The following is a 23656-nucleotide window of genomic DNA, read 5'->3' on the forward strand; positions in this document are numbered from 1 at the left end:
TTCTCTGTACATTTGCGCTTTCCTAGGCATATGAGCTCTTGAGACTGTCAGCGAAGCACCTGTTTTAGACTTGGGAAGTACTGTCCGTTTCTTTCCAGTGCCGCATGGAACCAGTTTTGTAGAGCTGCTTTTCTTTGCTTCTTGAATGTGTACTCTGAGTAGTGTTTTCTACTGCGCTTGCCATGTATCATGTTGTGTTTTTTTTCTCTCCAGGCACTTATGGATCTGTGCAGCAAGTCTCCCTGTAAGAATAAAGGCACGTGTGTCCAGAGTGGAGCCCAGACTCGATGCGTCTGTCCATCTGGCTGGACTGGTGCTTACTGCGATGTGCCCAATGTCTCATGTCAAGTGGCAGCTTCACAAAGAGGTAAATAAGCACCCTCTGTGCTTTAACTGAAAACATTTCCCCATGCATCATTAATCTGCACCTCCTTTCCCCATACGCCTGTGAACACAGCATGCATTGGAAATCCCAGAGAGCTTTGCCTCTAGGTGGTCGATCATGATCACTTCTAAGCTAAAAAACTCTCTGAAAGGTTGTATTTGGGAGTCAAGGCTTTCTGGATTCTCCCTGACATAAGAAGCTAGCTTCGACCATAAAAATATTAGAAAAGAAGAATTAAATATTTTTTGAAATCTCAGAGTTTCCGTAATACTGTTTTACATGGACTGCCTTTTTGGAAAATACATCAGTTATTTATGCCTTTCTGCTAAATCCTGGGCAGGTCAGGTTTAAGACGTGTTGTCCTTGTACAGGAAAGGCATCTTGTAACTCATGGTCTTTGTAAGTATTTTCCCAGAGAATACTGACTACTAAGTGCGCTGTTTAGCTATACAGGTAATACCATGGCCCCCCAGAGTAGTAATTTCCTGCTTCAGATGATATACATGTAAAAGATTTGGTTTTTAAGTTAGTTTGTTCCTGGAAGGTGGCTTGTAGCCCAGGTTGATGGACAGTGTCATGCCATTTTCAGTCCAGGAAATCCAAACGAGCAGATTCAGTGTCAAAGGAGAAGGGTGTCAAGCTCCCACACCTTTTGCAGATATTCTAGGTGCAAACATTGAACCTTTGTACTACAACAGTAGTACTTCGGATGTGTGTTCACCAGCCAGTGGTAATATAATACAGCAATACAAATACTTAATGCCAGTGTTGATGCTGATGATCCAAAGGTGACAAGAGCGGTGACTTCATTTGGAAGCCAGTTGTCATTCTGACCCACTGTAATTTAAAGAGTAACTCTTCAATTTTTGAATTTCAACTTTTCAATTCATTGGGTCTAGCCATATTTATTCCTGGCTGAGCTACCAACACTGGTGGAAAGTGTGTTTTACGTGTTTGCTCACCTCATTTGTTTCAGGAGTCACAGTGGACCAGTTGTGCCAGCACTCTGGTCACTGCCTCAGTGCTGGAAACGCACACCACTGTCAGTGCCAGGTGGGTTACACTGGCAGTTACTGTGAGGTGCAGCTGGATGAGTGTGACTCCAGCCCCTGCCAGAATGGTGCTACCTGCCGGGATCACCTGGGTGGATACCAGTGCGAGGTAATGCATGGTGGTTTAGTAGGAAGAGGTCTAAATATTTAGAGCATTGTAATGCAAAGGAATCAAAAGAAATCAGAAACACCTGCAAGTGGTAGAATTGCTTCAAAGAGGGGATAAAAGCAACCTGCACCTCGAAAGAATGTTTAATTTAGCTGTGGCAGAAGCAGTGCTCCTGAGAGGCTTTTAAGACTGAATTAGAGGTGTGATCATAAGGAGGTGTGGTTGATGGGCATTTGAACTCCTTGCCTCTTTGGAGACGGAGTTCTTATCTTGAAAGATTTTTTTTTTTGCCCGAGGTGTGGTTTATATTAAAATATATGTAGAATGCATTAAAGGAATGTTGTATTCTCCCTATTGGATGAGCAAAGTATCCCTTGCCTCTCAGAACGAGAGATGCCTTCCACTGCTTTCTGTTTGCTACAGCTGATGCAGAGAGCAGTGTAGACCATGAGATTATGGTATATCAACCTTCCTAAGCTTTTCAGAATGGTAGAACACCTTGGAAGCTCATGCCCAGAAGGAAAGGATGAGTTTTATGTAAACCTTAAGGCAAAACTGCTAAGCCAGTCTCAGTGCTAAAGGGTGTCAGGGTTTGATCCCTATATTTTGCAGAAACAAAGTCGCTCAAATTCAAACATGCAGTGTGCTGTGGAGTAGTCGCATGGTCAAGTTGTGTGCTTAAGCTGGCTGGCTGTGCAGCCCTTGAAATCACTTGCAGTTGTATAGCTACAAAGGCAGTCATAATCTGTCCCATTGAGGGTTCGTTTTGTCTGTGTTAGCCTTTCTCAGATGTCTACTAATGTATCTGTTAGGAGAAGATTATTCACACTTATTTTTATACTGGCAGTGTGTGCCTGGATACCAGGGTGTCAACTGCGAATATGAAGTGGATGAATGCCAGTTTCAGCCCTGCCAGAATGGAGGAACATGTATAGACCTCGTCAATCATTTCAAGTGCTCCTGTCCACCAGGAACTCGGGGTATGAAACTCAGCAATTAAGTGAATGTTACAAGAGTGAATTTTCCTTTCTGGCTACTGGTTTCATGACGCAGAGTCTAAAGGGAATGCATTATTTTCTTTGAAGAATGTTCCCAAAGTGCACTGAATCCCTTGAGATACATATTTTCTCTTTAAAAAGAAATGCTGCCTTTTTTTTCTTTTTTCTTTTTCTTTTTGCCTTTTTTCTTTTAAAGGAATAGGTCACAACAGTGTCCTTTGGGAATGTATGATCTGTCTTTGGCAATGGGGATGGACTAGATTACGGTTAAGGTCTCTCCCAACCCTGTCTGTTTTGATATAGTAAATCCAAGGTTTCTTTTGGGCTAAGATGCTATGAAATATACAGGAAACTTGCTTAGTTCTTGCATAATTTCCAGTGTCCTTACTTGCTTAAATTTTGGCCCTGTATTGTCCTCTGTCCTGGAGTCTTTTGTGGAAAAGAAGTTCAGTGCCTCTAGGCTAGCTTAAACTATTTCAGCAAATTTGAGCTCTTTTATTAAAAGCTCTTTTTCTAAAAAAAAAAGTCCACAGTTACATAATGGTGATTTTCAGTAAGTACGATTCCACAGCCTGTTTAATGTTGTGTTTCTTGAAACCTAACCTTCCATTTCCCTGTTATATCTGACCTGATGGCCCTGACTTCTACCTTTAAAAATATTCAGGATTGCACATTTTAACCCATCAGTGAATGCTTTCTCACTTGACTTTTTTTCTTAAGTTTATTTCTCAAGTCAGTTAAAGATTTTACATTCCTCTGAACTTACTTTTTCTTTCTGAAGTGTGTCATTTCAATGTAGGCAAAATCTCCAGTTGTGTGTCAGATAGAACTGAATTATTGGTTCATAAAGTAAGTTTAAGTAAAACTATAAAATAATCTACTATATTTGCCTCCTGCCCATGCATATTACTTTACTCATTCACTTTAGTGTGGCTGTCAGCACATTTCCCCAGTCTGGATAAGTGTTTATTTAATTGTAAATCATTTTGTTAGCAATTTTTCATGTATTGTTCTTAATTTGGTCCTCCAATTTAAAAAAAAAAAAGTTGCTTCTTATGTTTCTACATCAAAGTGTGTATTTATGTACCAACTTCTGCATTGCCAGAATTTCTGTGTTGTACTAAAGCACCCATCCTCCTTTTAGAGGTTCTGAATGTATTACTCTTAATTCTTCGGTCTTTATTTGTTGAGATTAATTACTTTTTGGATGTGACTATTTTTTTTTTTTTAAATGAAAGGAATTAGAAAAGATTGATATAATTACTTATGATATCAAGACTTAGCTTTTGTCCCTGACCCAGTTTGAAATGAATACTCTACTGATGCCAGTGTAAGCATCCTCCATGTTTAGGTGAATGGCTTTACTTGCTCCAGATGAATCAACTGTATTAACGGACAAAACTCCTTGCTCAACTTACCTTCTCTGTCCCCTTTTATTGGTTATACCGTGTGGTGAAGGCAGAAACAGTACCAGACATTGTCTTTTGAAAGGGAACCCTGTAGGGAGAGGGAGAAAGTGCCATCCCTAGCCGGTGCTGAGAGTTTACTGTAAGTCTCCAGAAGTCAGACTGCAGGAATGGCATGCTGGCCAGGAATCTGTGTTTTATCACAGTTGCTTTTCTGTTGGTTTGTTGTTGCTTGTTTTAACGATGTTGCTACAAATGCTCTTTGCCAAGTTTCAGGGTTACCACCAAGTTAAATGAATGATGGGAAGCTCGCAGCCTTGCAAGGGCAGCACAAGGCTCTCCGGCTATGTTCAGTCGCAGGGCTAAATTGAGTCCATCTTTTTTGGTTTTGTTTTGTTTTTGTGTTTTTAATTATGCCCCTAAATTAAGTCAAGCATGAAAGCTGCTAAATACCAGTATGACCTACCATTGAGAACAGCCTGGATCTAAAACACATGCTCCCTAGGTCTGATCTGAGCCTGGCTGTCTGCACGGGGTATGGATTGCATTAAGCTGGGATCTTTACCTGTTTATATCTGGGACCGTGTGAGACGCGGTCTTAAAACTTGATGAGCAGTGTAGGAAATGTGGCCATGACACCGTATCCTCAAATTGTTACTTTTCACTGTCTTGACAGGCCGTTTCTGTGAGGAGAACGTCGATGACTGTGTTTCAGACTCAGGAGTACCCCGCTGCTTTAATGGAGGGCAGTGCCTTGACCAGGTTGGGGGCTACAGCTGTATTTGTCTCCCAGGCTTTGCAGGCGAGCGATGCGAGGGAGATATCAATGAATGCCTGTCTAATCCTTGTAACCCTCGTGGAAGTCTGGACTGTGTTCAGCTGATAAATGATTATACATGCATCTGTCGTAGTGCTTTTACTGGTGAGTAGTTGTAAACATGCTTCCAATTTCAGAGTAATACCTTGAAAAACGGTCATTCTTTCCCTTTCTGGCAGTCATGTTATCTAGTCACTTCCCTTTACAATATCTGATTGTTTCCCTACACCATGTCTCAGTTTTTAAACCAATCTTTCTTTTAAACCTTCTAAGAAATTTGGCTTCCAGAGCTGTCTCAGACAAAGGAATCTCCTGAGATACTTGGCTGCCAGGATTTTTTTTTCTGTAGTGCTTTTCTCTCCCTCATAATTTCACATTTCTAATATTGGAAGTGTAACTGTTCACATGTCAGCTTCTCCATGGCTTTTCCTTTTGCAAAGCAGAATATGAATTTTCTCTATAAATCAGTGTCATGGTATCCATAATTAGCTTTTGGCCTCCTTTTCTACTCCTTGCTCCCTTTCTTCCTTACCTTGGTGATGTGGTCAAGGATGCAATACTCTATGTGTAGACAGACTGTACATTCCTAGCTTAGTGATGTGATCCTTCCACAATCCAACTTTGAATCATAACTTTGCAAGAATTTCACATTGTGCAAACGTATGTCTCACTCTTTCTAGATCTCTTCTTTGTTAGTATTGCTGCTATTCTGCTTTCTGCCTCCCACTGGGCGTAAGTTTGGGCTAATAGTCTCCAGATGTGTCTTAACTTTCAGCTTTCCAATTTCCATGTCAGTTTAACTTCTTATGTATTCAGTTTTCCTCCGTTAAAACCTTTCACTTTCCCTGCTTACCAGTAACCTTCTCTGCATGCTTTACCAGTATTTTTTACTCTTTTTTTTTTCCTTAAAATTTAAAAGATGCTGGGATTTTCCACTAAATTTGTGATTGTCAGATGCAGAGAAATCACAAAGACATACATCTGAAGAATTCATGTAGTAGTTTTTGAATGTGTTACCTAGACTGACAAAAGAAGTTCCTAGAAGAGTGACATATGAGGGAAGTGGAGCCAGGCTAGCTAGTGGGATGCTGGTGCAGGTCATCAGATAGGTTTATATTTAAGCCTGTCTGTTAAGCTTGCTTTTACAAATTATGCCTCATGTTGCTTCTGGCTCTCATGGAAAGGTTGCTGGAACTTGCAGCGTGGGGAGTGCAGACCTGCTGCACCCTAGGAGGAGCAGGGAGAGCTGCTGTGTCTCAGACATGAAATCTGTCTGGAAATGTTAGGCACAGAGGGGGAGCATGCTTCTTCCTCTAGCTGTTCGTCTTCTGCGCATTCCACATTGACCCTTCTGCCTGGGAGGGGATGGGGGTGGCTTTGCTGTGGTTTGTGACTGATAGGATGCCAGGACTCCATGGGCCATCCTGCCCTTTCTGCTCCTGTCTGCAAGCAGTCAGTCTTGGCTGCACATGTGTGGAGAGTTCTATTAACTTTTTCCTAGGGGGTCCAAGTCATGCTTAGGTCATCCTCATCTTTTTAAAGTCTGGTGTCAGAGTTTGACTCTGGGAGCTGCTGCAAATGCTGGTCAGTGCAGTAAGACCTTTCTGTCTAGCTGATCGGTCTGAGGAGGCTCCACTTGCTTGTCCTATTCACTCATGTTGCATCTGGCCCTGAGGGTTTGTTCATTCATGGTTAGAGCGTGATTTGCCCTTGGACTCATTGAGCATCTCCCAAAAAGTAAAGAAGTCTTAGGTACCCCCAAATTGATGTGGTACAGCACCTTCAGCCTCTGTGCCTGGCTGACTTGGGGGTGACAGCAGCAAATTCTGTCTGCGTGCTGGGTTGCACACATTCTTGAGGAGGCAGACAGGGTGGACTGTCTCCAAATACCCCTTGTGGATTCTGGCGTTGTGCCTTCCTCTACCACTACTTTGGCAGCTACTTAGAGACCATGTGTTATCTGAAGAGATGTTCCCTACCTGTTCTGAGGGGAAGGTCTCACTGGAGTATTTGGCTTGTTGGCTATTCATTGGAGTGTTTTGCTTTGTGATTTTTTTTTTTTTATATGCACACACACACATTTCTCTGCTCTCTTCTCCTAATGTGTGTACATCTCAGGTCGTCACTGTGAGAGTGTAATAGATGTGTGTCCCCGGAAGCCTTGTCAGAATGGAGGTACCTGTGCTGTTGCCAGCAATATGCCAGATGGGTTCATCTGCCAGTGTCCTCCGGTAAGCACCATGTCCTGAAACTGGATCGCCTGCCTCAGCTGTAGAGTTCTCTGGCTACAGTCTCATTAGTTTCACTGGTCCACTGTAGGTGAAGGTTATCTTTTCTGTACTACTTGCAAAGCTATGTCCTTGGACACTCTTTACCCACATCCTTTAGTTTATCTACTTAGCTGGGAAACCCAGGGCTTCCAGGTGCCCTAGGAGAGTGATGCTGCCTGTTGTTATCCCAAACAATTCTGTTGTTGAAGCAGGATAGCTGGCTTTTCCGTCTTAAACCTAGTGTTAAATTTCAACAGTTTTTTTGCTATCCTGTGTTCTCTGTGCTTACTGCAAGATTCCCCTTGTTCGTGGCACTTCTAAGTCCGTTTCAAAATGTAATAGAGCCTTGTAAGTTCATAGTTTATCCCTGAGGCTAGATCCAGAAATCATGGCTCCTGCAGTGAGGCTAGAGGAATTATAGGAAAGAAAGGGTTTGCACGTGACACCTTGCCTCTGGCCCTTGGAGCGTTGAAGAATAAGTTTGTGAGCCTGCTGGTTTTGCTTTTTTTTTCCCCCATAGGGTTATTCTGGAGCAAAATGTGAGTTCAGCAGCCACAGTACTTGTGGACAAGTGAAATGCAAGAAGGGGGAGCAGTGCATCCAGACATCTTCTGGTCCACGGTGCTATTGCCCCAAGCTGTCTGTGGGAGAGGAATGCCAGACAAACACGGGTTGTGCCAGTGCCCCCTGCCAGAATGGTGGAAGCTGCCACCCTCATTCTCAGCCTCCTTACTATTATTGTCAGTGCCCTGCTCACACCCAAGGCAGTCAGTGTGAACAGCCTGTAACTTTCAGCCCAGAGCCCCGAGGATGTTTGGATTCCCAGTGTGCGGAAAAAGCAAAAGATGGCTATTGTGATGAAGACTGTAACACTCATGCCTGCCAGTGGGATGGAGGCGACTGCTCCCTGACAATGGAAGATCCTTGGGCCAACTGCTCCTCTTCGTTGCGCTGCTGGATGCTTTTCAATGGACAGTGTGACGAGTTCTGCAACACACCCGAGTGCCTGTTTGACAACTTTGAATGTCAGCAAAATAGCAAAACATGCAAGTAAGGCTTGATCCTGAGAACGGTTTCTCTGTGTCACTAATATATCTCCTGCTAGCGCTTTCAGTAGTTGGTACGCTTCATGCCTGCTGCTCCCATTTCTTCTGTTGTTTCTGTTGCTGGTCCTTGCTCTTGCTGAAAGTTTGGCATCAAGGAGCTTCCTCTGCTTTCTGTACTTTTTGCTGTTTTTGGAAGGAAGTTCTGGAATTTGTATGCTATGGACTAAGCTGATAGCCTGAGCAATGGTAATGTCTTAACCTGCTTGATGTATGTGCCCTGCTTTCTGTGGAAATGTAAATAGGAGGTACTACTGTACTAGATTTTAATAGTACTGCCTCCTATCCTGAATTTCACTCCATACCAGCAATACCTCTATTTTTATCCCAGCTGTATTTGCTACCTCTGAACGTGTTTTCCAGCTTGTTTGTCATGGCACTTCTTTCTCTTCAGTTATTTGTGATAAATGCTACAGCTTTGCTGTGATGATTCTCCCTTGGTGAGGCAGGAGGTGTTATAGCTTTATCTTAGTAAACAGAATAAGCAGTACTCTTCCACTGGTGCCAGAACTGAACCACGTGTTCCTGGGGTGTTCTGTGCTTCCTACTTCCACTCTGCCAGATTGCAAGCTTATCCTGGGGTTATATTTCTTCTCCTTATATCCTGGATATGCATGTTATTTTACCTCAAATGATTATGAAGAGTGTAAGGCCTTGGCCCCTAGACTGCAGGTATACTGTACAGAATGTGTATGTCCTATACGCTGCCTGTAACCCTTTCACTGTTCTAGGTATGACAAGTATTGTGCAGATCACTACGCAGATGGCCGCTGTGACCAGGGCTGTAATAGTGAGGAGTGTGGCTGGGACGGTCTGGACTGTGCTGGTGACAAGGCTGAGAAGCTGGCAGAAGGGACCCTAATCATTGTGGTCTTGATGCCCCCTGACGAGCTGCTGGGTGACGTTCGCAGCTTCTTGCGCACTTTGGGAACTCTCCTGCACACCAATCTGAGAATCAAGCTGGACTCCCAGGGAAACCCCATGGTATTCCCATACTATGGTGAGAAATCAGCAGCACGGAGTCGGCGATCACTTGTGGTCATTCGCAAGCGCAGAGAACTAGAGCGAGAGGTCATTGGGTGAGTGGATGCCTTTGTGTTCCTCTGGTCTTGTTATGCTGGTAGCTGTTGGGGGCATTCTGGACCTTTTGGGGCTGTAGCCTATCTATGATTTTATGGGGAAATGTAAAGCTATTGCAACTGCCAAATTCAGTGCTAGGGCGGAAAGATTAACTTAAAAGGCCACAGTTTAACCTAGTGCTTTGGCAAAAGTTTCTGTTGCTGACTTCTGTGCCCTTTTACTGTGTTTTTGCAGCACCAGGGTGTTCCTGGAGATTGACAACCGTCAGTGCGCAGAGGATTCGGAGCAATGCTTTCAGAACACAGAAGCTGCTGCAGCTCTCTTAGCTGCTCAGGCCATCAAGGGCATGTTGCCCTATCCTTTTGTGTCTGTCCAAAGTAAGTAATTGCAGAGGGAAAATCGCTTGTGGAGGAAGGCAGTCAGTAAACTTGGGCTTGCAAAATTCATGCTCAGATTATTGATCATACATCTCACTGTTCAGCATGGTTTCTGAGAGCTAATTTATTTGTCCCCAGTTATAGAAGTATGCATGTGCAATATACTTATTCTGCTCTGAGAGGATGTCTGGTTAGTAAGGCAGGGCATTTAAGTTTGGAGCCTAGTCATTTTAATACCTGGAGAAACAGTAATCTCTCATGTGCTGCAGCAGTGTGTCACACTGCAGTGATCTTGTCTGCACTAAAAACCATTCATGTGCTCTAAGCCATGAATTCAATGAAAAAGTTGCCATTAGAGGGGGTGGAGGAGGGCATTCTTCAGTCTATGAGACATTTTCTCCTCTGGCAATATGTAATCACTTTGATTTCTGCTCCCTTCTCCCTCAGTCTGAGATTCAGCTGCAACCTCATACTAGATTGGTAATATTACTATTTCTAGTTAGGTCATGCTCGTATCTTTATGCAGATCAGCTCTCTCCACACTGATTCAGGGTGGCTGTCTTCAGCCAGCAGGACTCTTGAGGAAGGCGCAAGATCTTCAGTTCAGCAGTCATATACTCTAAAAAATACTTTGAGAATCAAGATCAAGGGAAGCCAGAAAGACAGGATGTATTCTTACAACAGTTGCAGCAGAGCCTAAATTTCCTCAAGCCTCTAAATGCATCACAGTATAGAGACAATACACTCTATGTGGGGAAGACTCGAAGTGAGAAAAGAAAGTATGGAGGTTGAAGATCATTGTCGCCACTTTGTTAATCTCATTGTATTTTAACTTGAATTTTTAGGTGAACCCTTGTTACCACCGAAGACCCAGTTGCTTTACCTACTTGCTGTGGCAGCTTTGATCATCCTCTTAATCCTTCTCTTGGGTGTGATGATGGCAAAGCGTAAGCGCAAACATGGTTCGCTGTGGCTCCCAGAGGGCTTTATTCTGCGCAGGGATCCTAGTAATCATAAGCGCAGAGAGCCAGTTGGGGAAGATGCTGTTGGACTCAAGTAAGTTTGCATTTAGGCCACTGACTGTGTTTACTAGTGTGTTAGAGGATTTTGAGAACGTGCTGTATAAATCTTTCATTAAAGGCACTTAACTTCATAGAGAAAGCTGCCTTTCAAGCTAAAACTTCTTAGGCTATTTCTCTAAATTTTAATACATCTGTTTTGGACAGAAGAACTTTAATTAACTGTAATATATAAAATGCTAGTAAGGAATCTGATCTCCTGGTTATGTTTGGTTTTCTGGCACTCTGTTTAGTTCAGCAGTTGGGTACTGTTTGCATAATTTCCTCCTGCATTAGGTGTGACATTTTTAGGCTGACAGGTGACAACGAACTTTTAATACATCTAGCTCAATGCGTTAAAGACATGACTCAGAAATAATGGAAAGTTTCAAAAGAAGAATCCCATTTATGCAGTTTTGGCTTTCTACTGAATTAATCAAGCTTGCAGTTCTAAGTGCATTTAATGCCACTGTTGGCTGTCTGAGATTTCTAATTTCTTTGTCCCTCTGTTTGCAAGCTGACACACTTGCAAGCATCCCATTCTTGGTCTCTGCAGGCTAGTATAAGAAGCAGTAGTAGCACCTGCAGGTCAGCCTGCAATGTGATGTGTTCTCCTTGTTTGTTAGAAATCTGTCAGTCCAGATACCAGAGGGAAACCTGGCAGATTCTGGACCAACTGAACACTGGGCAGGTGATGGTGGACCTCAGCCAAAGAGAGCAAAGGTAAGGAGCTCCGAGACTTGAATATTGCATGTTTACCACTGAAACTGCTAGTGAGGAAAACAGCTGCATTAACTTCCAGAGTATGCCCCTTGCTCAAAACCTCCCTTTGCTTAGGTGTTTGTAATATATAACTAATGATATCTGAGGAGCAAATCCTCAGGTTAACACTGCCACCACAGGCCAGTAGAAAAACCAGGTGACTTCTGTTCCGGTGTCCCCTCCCTACCCAGGCCCTGCTGCATCAAAGGGAAGAGAAGGTTAACAGTAGTGTAATGTCTTGCAGTTGAGGCCTGATAACATATGGTGGGAGTTTGAAAGCTGGGAATAGCAAGCAGAGGTAAATGGAGACCATCAGTAGCTTAAAACAAACAAACAATGCCCCCCCCCAAAAAAAACCCCAAACAAACAAACAAAAAAACCCCACCCAAAACAACAACAACAACAACCCCAAAACTGAAAAAAAACCTCAACAAAACTAAGAAAACCCCAAGAACTTTTAGTGTCTTTGGCCACTTGGTGAGCATTTTGAAGCAACTACTTATTTCCTGTGCTCAGGCTGAGGATCAAGCCTTGCTCCCGGAAGGCGATGAGCAGATAGATCAGCGCCAGTGGACACAGCAGCACTTGGAGGCAGCAGACGTCTGTGGGAGCACGTCACTAGCCCTTACGCCACCTCAAGTAGATCAAGAAGTGGATGTGCTGGATGTCAATGTCAGAGGGCCAGGTCAGTACTCTGAGTATCCATGTGTTCTGCCAGCCAGCCACCGACCTCCCCTGTCTCAAGTGGCTGGACTGTTAACGTTTAAGAATTATATGTAGTATACAGGAACACTAGCAGAAATTTTATGGTACTCAAGGAAAGCTCATATGCGCTCCAGAAAAGAAAGCTGGAGAGATTGGATCATGGTCTCTAGCACATGGGATATCATGTAACCAGGAGAAAGAGTTCACTTAGCAAGCACCTGTAGGAACTACAGCGATAGGATCTCCTTTATAACAATGTGTGCCCAAAAGATATTATCAGAATGCCATTGCGGCAGAAATTTGGAATGCATAGTTGTGCTGGAAATAACCCCCCCAGCTTCTCCAGCTGGATCACTGCAGAAATTTGTGGCAGACTTCACTAAGGACCAATTTAGCAGGGTTTATACCTGAGGTGTCTGTTATCTGGGGTGGAAGCAAGGATGGTCTTTTCCTGAATAAGATGACTTCTGGCAGACAGTATACCCTGATTAGCAGTGTGTGAGACATCTGTGCTGGAACAGACCGTCAATGCAGCAAGCTTGTTAATGAGGTTTTTTTTTTTATTCGCTGATTTATATCCTCAACTTACGAATTCAGTGAGTTGATCACCATAACACAACCGTGAACTTTGAAGGAAACTTCTTTAACACGCATATGTGCACACAGGCTTGCTCTCTTTCAGTCTCAAATGACTAGATGCAGTAAGAATGCTCTGCTGCTTTTTCTAAGTGTGTCACTAAGGCTGTGTAACCTGACAAGGGACTGGGTGGGTCACCTGGTGATAACAGATTCCTGTGTTCTGAGAAGAGAGAGTTAACCAAGAACTTTATCCTGGTCGGAAGAGCTGCAAGGATGGCTATTGTTCATATGCAGAGAAATGATTCTGATGATATTGCTGTAATGGCTTTTTGTTGGATTTTGTGGGAATATTTCCATGCAATTTAATGATGACTGGACTCATTCTCTCAATTCCCTTCTATTGTATTTTCTGCTCCTTGACTCGTTAGCTCTCCTAAATGCAAAGCACAGGGAAGGAGGGATTTCTGTGTAATGACTGTGAGAACATAAACCATCAGTTTCTGCCAAATTTAAGCTTTTCTTTATTTCTCCTATTGAAGCTTCTAGTTGCGTGGTGGGCTAAAAGCTTTCCAAGTGCAGGCAATAATGTTCTTAAGTCTTCAGACTGCTTATTTTCACATTCACTCAAAGCTTTGTCCAACAATAGTGATGGAATAATACTGACCTGTGAGTTGCTTTCCTGCCATTCAGATGCAACCGTTAAGCTTTCAGCAAGCTGCTGTAAGTTATCCCCCTCCATGGCATCAGAAGCAAGCAGCTGAGTTACTGTCAGCGGAAGAAATCATTTAAAAAGCCAGAGAAGTGTGGGAGTTATGGGTTAGTAAGGAGGGCTAGGATTCCTCCCAGTTAATGTAGGTATTCATCTGCCCTGGCCACCTTTCTCTTCCTTTGCAGGCAGAGGGAAGAAATAGGCACTTCTGAGAGGTAGTTCATCTCTGTCTCAGGCAAAAGTCTCCTGAAGGCTGGATGGCTCGTGCTCCGGTAATGCCTTGCTGCCCCTAATTACAAAGGGTGTTGAGGCTGACTGACTTGGGTGCAGGTGTCTGGGCTGGAGCCATCTGAAGCTGGGTGGGTTAGATCCTGGCCACAGGTCCAGGTGGCAGGTAAAACAATAGAGATCTTTTCTAGAGAGCGGAGAGGCAAGTCGAAACGCCTCGGTATACCAAGGGATTGTTCCCTCTCTTAATCTAGCACCTTCTGCAGTCTCTCGAGTTTAGGGGGATCCAAGAGGTCCAGTCTCCTACAGAATTATTGCCTAGAGATTTTGCCAGTGGGTTCTCTACATCCCAGCTTTCAGTATATTGTTGCTGTGTGAGAGTCCTTCAGCTGTACCTATCTGTTGAACTTCTGGCTTTACCATCTCGCTCTGAGTTTTACATTTACTCAGGGGCTGTATTCTTGAAAGACAGCAAACAGAAGAGTTTTTATAAAATGCTGTTGTCACTTTTGTCTCCCCATGCTGTTCTTTCTCTGTGTCCCCCACAGTGGTGAGGACATTCTTTTCACCGGAGTTATTGTGAGTGTGTAACCAGGGTAGTGCAATTATAGGCATAACTGGTAACACCACCTATAATTAAAACTGATTAACTGTCCCTATTATATGCCCCCTTTTTCAGTTACTAAAACTTCAGTGGTTCAGACTGGAATTTTCCATGCTGTGTGTCTGCCTCCAGCTGGATCCTTTTGGGTTCTTTTCCAACTATTTCAGAGAACAAGCTTGAAGGAGGAAAAAAGACATTGTGTCCTCAGCTTTTTTTTAGTAGTCCATCAAGCACTTAATTGTGACGGTCTAACTGGATGTGCTTTTTGCTAGCCGCATAAAACTGCCCGTGTGTGGCCAACTTTCAAAGCTCTGAAAAGAGCTGGACATACCTGAGACACTTTTTGGAAGGTGGCAGCTAATTTTTCCAAGGATTTAATGCATACTGTAGCTGTGTCCCTGTAGAGCAGCTAGGTATCATCCGTCCAGGACTACTGCAGTGATTGAGCAAGCAAGACCTTTCCTGTGAGTGCTTTTTGCAGGGCTGCAGTGCTGGAGAAAAGGAAAGCTCCTTTCTGTGCTCCGTGTCTCTGCTCTTTGTGTTGGGGCAGTATGGAGGAGACCACAGCCTGACTTGAATACTGAGAAGTATTCATTTGGGGCAAGGAAGCAGAGCCAGCAGTGGGAGGGAGAAGCACAAAAAGAGGTATAGCCTTGCACAACAGGCAAGAGGGTCTATAGACAGAACTGGATCTTGGAACTGAACCCAGGCCCATACGTCAGCACTTCGCTGCCGTCCAACAAATCCTGAGAAAGCAGCTCGGCGAAAGCCCGTGTGTCCTGTGATTGTGAGCCACTAGGAGGAGCGTGCATGCTGCTGCTGCCAGCCTGGCTGGGGAGCAGACCTGGAGGCCACAGCCCTCATCTCTGTGGGGGCTCGACACTGTTCCCTGTGGTAGAACGATAGATTTCTAGAAAGTTTTGGAACTGCTGTAGGATAGAGTCAGGAAAGCCTGGTGATCGGAAGTCGGGAAGTGGGTCAGGGCATTAGAACTCTGTATGTTACTTTCAATAGGAGATCATCGCCTTGTTTATCTGCACAGAATCCTAATTCTGCCATCACACCGTATGCCTTTCTGCAGGGCTCACGCACTTCATTCAGTGCAGATAGTGCACTGCAGATTGAGAGTTGTGCAGGCAGGGAAGCTGTTGTCTGTGGGGTCCAGGAAGGTCCCCTGCTTGTACGTGGAATAAATTGGGCAGCTGCTGAAAGATTGTCTTGAATTTCTGCTAGCAAGCCACACTGGAGAAGCAAAATTTGTGTTCAGCTTTGCAGAGCTCCAGTGGGGCGCTTAGCACAGAGTGTTTCACTCCTGCTGCCATCTTAGTCCCTCTTACTTTCCAGGTGCCTGTGATGTGTGTGGAAGTAAAGTAGTAAAATCAGTGAGCAAGCATTAGTGTCTACAGTTGGAGTCTTTGGTTTTAGGTAGTGAACATGCTGTAAAGTTCAGCATGTGCTGAAACTGAAGCACTTGGCATTTGATAGGTTGCTGAAAATATGTGGAGATGTTTCATTAACAAGGGTGAAAAATCAGCAGCATGAGCTAGTCTTCCTGGACCACCCTCTCTGATCAGCAGACAGGGAGGGGAGGTTCTTCCAAGGGAGCTAAGTTAAATTAGAGGTTTGGAGGAGCCTTTCTCCTTCCAGTGGCAATGGAAGGATCCTGGTTGGATGAACATGAATTTAGCCTTTGTGGATGTCCCATCAGTGTGAGCCCATCACTGGAGACTTGTGGAGAGACACAAGTATCTTTCAAAGCACTCAAACTGTGGTGAGACTTCCAGCAATTTGTAGCTGCGGACAGTCCATGCTGCGATGAAGGGGTGCATGGGGAACAAGGCATTGCATGTGTGTAGGATGCTACTGGTACACCAGTGAATAATACTGGATTAGATCCTGTTCCGTGGTCCCTTCCTACATGGTGTACTTCTGTGAAACTACAGCGTTTGCTTGATTAGTTTGTTTAGGGCTCTGGTCATGGATGTTATTAAAAGCAAAATGAGGTTGGTTCAGGCAGTCGTACTGTGGTGCTTTTCAGCTTTGGGTGCGTGACTCACAACTTCAGGGTCCTTCTAATGAGGACTTTGGTGTGTAATAGATATAAAGGCTTTTGTCTGCATTTCTCTTCAGATTACTATCTGCAAAATGCCACCAATAATCGGTGGCTAGTTGTCCAGTATTTTTTCTCTGTAAATTGTTTCTTTTCCCCAGGTACGTGATTAGAACATCCATATGAATAGTTATAGTTATTCATCTGAAGTATTTGATTTTTATAGCCCTTGCTTCTCTTTAGGAACTTAGCTAGCCTTTACATTTTGAGAAAGTTTTTCACTTCAGCAGCAAACTTTTTTTGTTTTATAATGATCTTACTTATTTGAGAAGTATCTAAGTTCTGTTGGGGTTGCAGTAAGTATTAAAGGCCTGCTTGGAAGGAAAACAACTCACTAACTATTGAGCTTTAAGTCTGAGTTAAAGTGACTGGACGGATTGTCTCTAGCTGTAGGTGCTCAAGGGGAGGGGATTGTGTGAGGGTTTCCTTTCCTTTGCTGTCACTGTCAGGTTACTATGATAACATCTCTTCTGTTGCAGATGGATGTACTCCACTTATGTTGGCATCTTTGCGTATGGGCAGCTCCGATATTAGCGAGGATGATGAGGATGCAGAAGATTCCTCAGCAAATATAATAACAGATTTGATCTATCAAGGCGCCAACCTGCAGGCCCAAACAGACCGTACTGGGGAGATGGCACTGCACTTAGCAGCCCGTTATTCAAGAGCAGATGCTGCAAAACGTTTGCTGGATGCTGGTGCGGACGCTAATGCACGGGACAACATGGGACGGACTCCCCTGCACGCAGCTGTAGCTGCTGATGCCCAAGGTGTCTTCCAGGTACAGTAGTTGAAGAACCCATTTTAGAGTAGCTGTGCTCTGGAATTATATGAGCCTGCCCAAGCTGTGCTGTGTTCACGCACAGTCTTGCTCTCATGCCTTCCACAGTGTGATGGCCAGGCAGAACTGTATTTTACATCCAGTTTCCTCAGGTATTCATAGCTTGAAGAACTCAGCATGCATAAATCATCTGGCCTGTATTTATTTGGTCTGTTTGCCTCTGTCACCTATTATCTGGGTCCTTGCATTTCAGTGCTCAGGCTGCTTTTTCATTATAAAGTTTCTCTTGAGTTTCTGCCAAAGCCTCAGTTTTGCTCTGCATTGGTATTGGAAAAAATCTGTCTTCCCCTGTTGTCCAGATCCTGATCCGTAACAGAGTGACAGACTTGGATGCTCGGATGAATGATGGAACGACCCCGTTAATTCTGGCTGCACGGCTGGCTGTGGAAGGAATGGTGGCCGAGCTAATTAATTGCCAGGCAGATGTGAATGCCGTAGATGACCATGGTAATGTGAACAGGACATATTGGGCTGGGCAAACATTTGTCATGGTGTGAGCAAGGAGGGTTGGGCTTCTGCTCTACCGGAGTGTGGGCTGCTCAAATTCTGTAGCTAAATCAGACACTAGGCTCTCCTGCAGAAGGCCTCCCAGCAGTAATAAATTGCAGGCTGCTGCACAGTGGCTTGGTTAGACAGTCTTGGAAGAGAAGCAGAAGAAATAGGGGGTTGGATATGCTGGGATTTTCTGGACTGCAGATATGACTCTGTGGATAGGTTATTTAAAAATATAAAAGTAAAAAAAATCCCAGAGCAAGGGCTGAAAGTCCCATTGCAGTTTGGTAACATAGGGGTATGTCACAGCATGGTGATTTCCAAAGTGTAAACATGACTTCAGGACATGTTCACATGCTGTGAGCTGCACTGCAGTTACTTTCTTCCCTCAGTGTACTCTGTCCATGTTGGTGCTTTAGAAAATAGCTCCTTGGTTTGTTACTGAAGTTGTTGGGTTTCCCTGCAGGTAAATCTGCTCTTCACTGGGCTGCTGCTGTCAACAACGTGGAAGCAACACTAGTGCTGCTGAAAAATGGAGCCAACAGAGACATGCAGGATAACAAGGTACAGTTTGGGTGTGCTCAGCATGGCTGTCCTTCCTAACACAAAGCATCTCTTTGCTGTTTGAAGTGAGCTGAGTTCAGATTTTCTAAACTGGGTGCTCAGTGCAGGTCTTCCAAGCCCAGACTGTGACTGGAACTCTTCCCAAGTGCTGGATGTCCTGTAGGATTTCTGATGTGGGAGAGCAGTTCTCTTCCTTGTGTGGCCAAGTCCCAGGCATCAATGCTGTCCTGGTTTTCTTGCAGAAAAGGAAAGCAATATGCAGTCAGTGGTGTGTGAGAGCACCAGGGTGAAGTGCTGCTGGTGTCAAACAGCTGGATTCTGGTTAGCAGAGAGCCAGATCTGGCAGCACAGCAGCAGTCACATTTCCAGGGATCTCAATTCCAGGTGGATATGGGGGAGAAGCCCCTCTGTTTGAGAGACAGTCTGCACTGTGCAGACCTCCTGTAGCTTCACTGTTAGTTTTTGCTGTGTCTTAGTCCTTGATTTCTTTCCTCTACCTAGGGTTTCTTTTTTGGATTATTATGTATTGCTCAGTGGATTTGAGAGCTACCCACAAGCTGCAGTTCTTCACTGGGCTGTTATAGTCCTTTGTACCTTTCCCTCATAGGGGACAATGGGAGAAAGGCACCAAATGCTTTCACGGTTCCTCCAAGGACCCATGGCAGAATAGTGCACTTCCTGGTGGGATAGTTTAGCCTGTGTGCTCCACTGCCGTGTATGAAATAATCTCCTGTAATCAATGGGCACCTGACCATTGTAATCCTGTAATCAATGGGCACCTCTCAGGGTGGGTTGTTCTTAGAGACAATTAATGCGGAACTGTGTTAAACAGTGCTTCCAGGTGTTGCTGCACCATTAAGGGAGTGTTAGCTCTAAGTCAGTCCCCCCACAGTGAAGCCGCTAAAATACTTATTCTCTGTGTTTTCAGGAAGAGACACCACTCTTCCTTGCTGCTCGGGAAGGCAGTTTCGAAGCAGCAAAAATCTTGCTGGACCATTTTGCCAATCGAGACATCACAGATCACATGGACCGCCTGCCCCGAGATGTGGCCCAGGACCGGATGCACCACGACATAGTGCAGCTTCTCAACGAGTACAATGTGGCACACAGCCCCACTGGGCACCCTGGGGCCATGCTGAACTCTGCCCTCTCCCCGGTCATCTGTGGCCCGAATAGGTCCTTCCTCAATCTGAAGCACGCTTCATTAAGCAAGAAGTCACGAAAACCGAATGCCAAAGGCATCATGCCCACGAACCTCACCAAAGATGCAAAGAGGAGAAGGAAGAAGTCCCTCAGTGAGAGCAAAGGGCAGTTTTCGGAGAGCTCAGTGACCCTATCACCAGTTGATTCCCTAGAATCACCCCATGCTTTTGCATCTGAACCAACATCATCTCCTGTGATGCCGTCGCCGGGGGTGTTACACTCGTCGCCCAGCTCACTGCTGACTGCTCCGTCGGTGCAGGCTGCGCACACAATGTCCTTCTCCAACCTCCACGAGATGCAGCCCTTGGGACGTGGATCCAGCACCGTGCTCCCATCCGTCAGCCAGCTGCTTTCGCAGCACAGAACCACCCCTCCTAACAGTGGGCTTGGCAGGCTCCGGCCAGCCAACGTTTCCACTGAGTGGATGAACCGCATGGAGGTGAACGAGTCCCAGTACAATGAGATGTTTGGCATGGTGCCGCAGGTGATGCATTCCCACCCCAGTGTTTCTCAGCAGAGCGGCTTGGTTCAAGCAGATACAAAGCACATGGGAGTGTCCAGGGAGTCTCTGCCCCCTATCATGACTTTCCAGCTGGTTCCCAAGGGTGGCATAAACCAGCAAGCACTGCCACAGCAGGCCCAGTCAAACTGCGCTCAGAACATGGCTGGTCCTCTTAGCTCCATGTACCAGATACCGGATTTAGCTCAGCTGCCCAGCGCCTCGTTCTCCATGGCTGCCATCCCTCAGCAGGACGGGCAGGTGGCTCAGACGGTCCTCCCGGCCTACCACCAGTTCCAGAGCTCGATGGGGAAGTACCCCACGCCTCCGTCACAGCACAGCTGCTACTCCTCGGCCACAGAACGGACTCCTAGCCACAACCGGCACTTACAAGGGGAGCACCCATACCTGACTCCGTCACCCGAATCTCCAGACCAGTGGTCAAGCTCCTCCCCACACTCTGCCTCTGACTGGTCTGATGTGGCAACCAGTCCCAGTAACAACCAGCGTGGGCCGGCAGCCGCTCACATGACAGAGCAGCAGCGGAACAACATGCAGGTGTATGCCTGAAGGTGAAGCCCGATGAAAGCGGACTCCAGAACTCATGAAGGTCTTCCAGGATGAAAATGAAGAACCATTTTAGTATCCAAGAGTCTTAATGAGCCCAGGCTGTTCTTTCCTTGGAGGGACTCTGGTCGCTGAAGTCTTGTATGCTTTTATGCTAAACAGAAAACTGTAGAAGCTGGTGATGGAGAAGACCAGCTGGGTCACTTCTAACCAACTCCCACGCACCTTGGGTGTGATTGCTGTCTGCACTGGATTCTCCAGTCTGCTTTTAAATATGTTCCACCATTTCTTTGGGGAGACAGCTCTTCAGCTTAATGCATCTCATGGTCATTTCTCCAGAAATTTAGCCAAAACCAGCTTTGTATCCTTATTTTGTTACTCCTTTTGTTACCCACATAACCTCTCTCTGAAGCACCTTCTACTAGTTCTCCTCGAGTTCAAGTTGCCTTGTCTTGACAGAGCTCAGAGCTGCACCCACATTCCTAGATCGCTCCTTCCCGCAGCCACTCTTGCTCAGCAAGCGAGCCGGACTTCCCAAAACACCCGCAGGTCAAGTGACACCTTCTGTCACGCAGCTTCACCCTTTCATCTTCAAGAGCCTTTGTCTTCTACAAACCCACTAACACCCCTTTGCATTCTCACTGCCTGCCCCCCCAGGTATTATGAGATTATATATACATATAGTCTTCTCTTAGGTCTCCCCCCCCCCCCTCCTGAAAACGCTGGTCTGACCTGGTCTTCCCCCCACCGTGGCCTGTAGGCACATCTCTCCCATGTTGTATGTCTTCCCTGAGACTTGCCTGACCTTTTTGACACACTACCCTCCCCATGCCCCCGTCCTGCCAGGTGTGTCCGTGACTGCCTTCACGGGGTCCCGTGCTGGAAGAGATGCCCTGCAACCAATACAGGCCTTTTGGGAAACTCATGGGATGAGCATGAGTGTTTCAAAACCTGGTAACACAAGCTCCCAGCATTCTTGCACAGTACTCCCCTCCCCTCCATCCAAGGGTGGCTGTGTGTCCTGTCCTCCAGATACCATGTGCTGCCTCTTTGTGGTATTATCAAGAAGTGTCGAGGATGTTGTCACGTGTTTGCAGTGTGTGTCCTTCTGCATCAGGAACGGCATCCATCCCTTTGAAAGTGCCCGTTTCGCTCCAGCCCTGGGGCAGGGCTGCCTTGTCTTCCCCTCCCAACAAGGAGGCTGCAGCACTGACTCCCATGCAGGCTTCCAGCAGCAGCAGCGTGCCTGAAGCCAGGAGCTGGGCTTAAGTGGCAGACCAAATAGCTCAGAAACCGTTGTCTAACGCAGTTTGGTTAACAGGTTTGGGGCTGTCCTCTGCTCTCAGCTTCAGCCTGTATTGAGATTTCCCAACTGAGGTGCCCCACATGCTCTGTGGGATGGTAGTGCTATTTGTACTGCAGCTCCCCCGATATTTTTGGAGTTACAGAAGCCAGCTGTCGCTGACCTTAGACAAACAGCTGCTCTTTCTGCTTTGTCCGCAAGAGTGACGCTTCCCTGAAGGGCTCTGAACCGGTCAGCAGCCGAAGTGAACATTTCTAGGGATGGTTTGCTCCTACCTCTTCGGGGGAACCCTGCAGACATGTGTTCCAAAGAGATCGGGGCTGTCGGCTGCCGCCAAAGGACAGAGAAGGCTGCTCCCCTCTGAGCAGCGGCCATTCAGCATCCTACCATGTACAGTATTTTCTCTGATGTTTCTTTCCATTCTAATCAAGAGTAAAAGCTTTTTCTTTTGATTCGACTCAATGGTACATGAAGGCAGGGCCTCAGGAGGAGCTGGTTCCCGGGGCCGTCGTTTTGGGCTGAAGTTTTTAATTCTGAAGTTACTGCTTTTTACGACGCACACAGCGTTCCCCAGCACACTCGCCACAGTGTGTCCTGTGAAGTTTAGCTGCAGCCGACTCAGATCTCCGGGCAGGAGCCCGCCAGCTCCTGGAGGTCTGTCCAGGTACATGTTTCACTGCAAATAATGAAGTGTTGCTACATCGATGCTAAAGAAACAAAGGGCTTTTCCTCATTAGCCCCAAATAACCAAGTGCCTTTTTATATATGTGGCTACCTTTTACAAGATGAGTGCTTTCTGTGGAATGAAGCCAGTTTCATGCCTGGCGTGTTAATACGATGGCCCTCTGCCTTTCTTTTTTTTTTTTAAACTACTTGTAAAGATATCTCCTTAAGGTGGTATTTTATCTCATAAGTTGTAGAGTAACCATTCACACAGCAGCATTTTCCTGTATTAATAATGGAAAATATTTGCTTATTTTTACATTTTTTATAAAAGTCTTTTATGAAAATAGTTGCTGCAAAATGTATAAGCAATTTTTATCCCCAGAATAAAGAGTATCTGCCCAGCGTCTGTGTGCTGCTGTTTTCGTTTTTCTTCCTGGCTATCACGGCACAGCCACTGGATTGTAAAGACAGGATTATAAACGAATCATCAGTGTTCGATGGCTGTTCAGACCCCTGGCAAGGGGGAGGGCTCACTAGGAACTCTGCAGTCCGTGTCAGGAGAGAGCTTCTGGGGACAAGGGTGCTCTGTGCTGTGGCTCAGCAGCACACAAACCCCACCATTTAGCTCCATCCAAGGGAGTTGTGCCTGGGACCTGAAAGCAGCCTAGCTCGGGTGTGAACAGGAGGATTCTGGGTCTCTTGGATACCTGCGAAGGGGGCAGTAACAGCAGCCAAGCAGCTGCGGGTACTGGGAAGGACGGGGAGGGACCGGGATGGGGCCTTTTTGAGATGCTTTGAATAAGAGCTCTCGCTTGCCTGGGAGCGGGAGAAGGGCTGGGGCTTTTAGAAAGGTTGTGGGCAAGCGTGGGTCAGGCTGTGGTTAGCGGAGCTGTGGATTCACTCGCCCTTTCAGGTCCTGCTTGCTTCCCTGGGCGGCTTCTGTTCCTGCAGCTGGGAGGAGAACCCTTGTCCCCGGAGCTGAGGCTGCCTCCCTGGCTTTGGCTTGGCAGCTGATGCATGAAGATGTGCGATTCTCCAGCCTCTGAAACAGGGAATCACAGCTCCGTGCTGTTTTCAGACTTGAACAGTTTGACTTGAACAATTAGAGAACAAATTGACAAGGGTTGTGTTCCTGTATTTTGAGGAGGGCGGTGCCACCGAAGCCTTGG

General features: G+C 45.8%; 1 protein-coding gene across 1 annotated transcript in view; it reads left to right on the forward strand.

Annotated features, from left to right (window-relative positions):
• NOTCH2 (notch receptor 2) overlaps nt 1-22889 on the forward strand; it is an 88377-nt gene extending 65488 nt beyond the window's left edge. Inside the window, exons 19-33 of the mRNA XM_072868829.1 lie at nt 214-367; nt 1362-1546; nt 2394-2526; nt 4627-4872; nt 6886-6998; nt 7558-8087; nt 8872-9219; nt 9455-9597; nt 10443-10653; nt 11282-11378; nt 11934-12102; nt 16832-17133; nt 17493-17640; nt 18152-18249; nt 19178-22889. Coding sequence (XP_072724930.1) covers nt 214-367; nt 1362-1546; nt 2394-2526; nt 4627-4872; nt 6886-6998; nt 7558-8087; nt 8872-9219; nt 9455-9597; nt 10443-10653; nt 11282-11378; nt 11934-12102; nt 16832-17133; nt 17493-17640; nt 18152-18249; nt 19178-20521 — 4221 coding nt within the window. The 3' untranslated portion in view covers nt 20522-22889. The remainder of the gene's footprint in view (nt 1-213; nt 368-1361; nt 1547-2393; nt 2527-4626; nt 4873-6885; nt 6999-7557; nt 8088-8871; nt 9220-9454; nt 9598-10442; nt 10654-11281; nt 11379-11933; nt 12103-16831; nt 17134-17492; nt 17641-18151; nt 18250-19177) is intronic.
• The last annotated feature ends 767 nt before the right edge of the window (nt 22890-23656 follow it).

The sequence above is a fragment of the Ciconia boyciana genome, chromosome 7 (genome assembly GCF_034638445.1).
Source record: "Ciconia boyciana chromosome 7, ASM3463844v1, whole genome shotgun sequence".
Lineage (NCBI taxonomy): Eukaryota > Metazoa > Chordata > Aves > Ciconiiformes > Ciconiidae > Ciconia > Ciconia boyciana.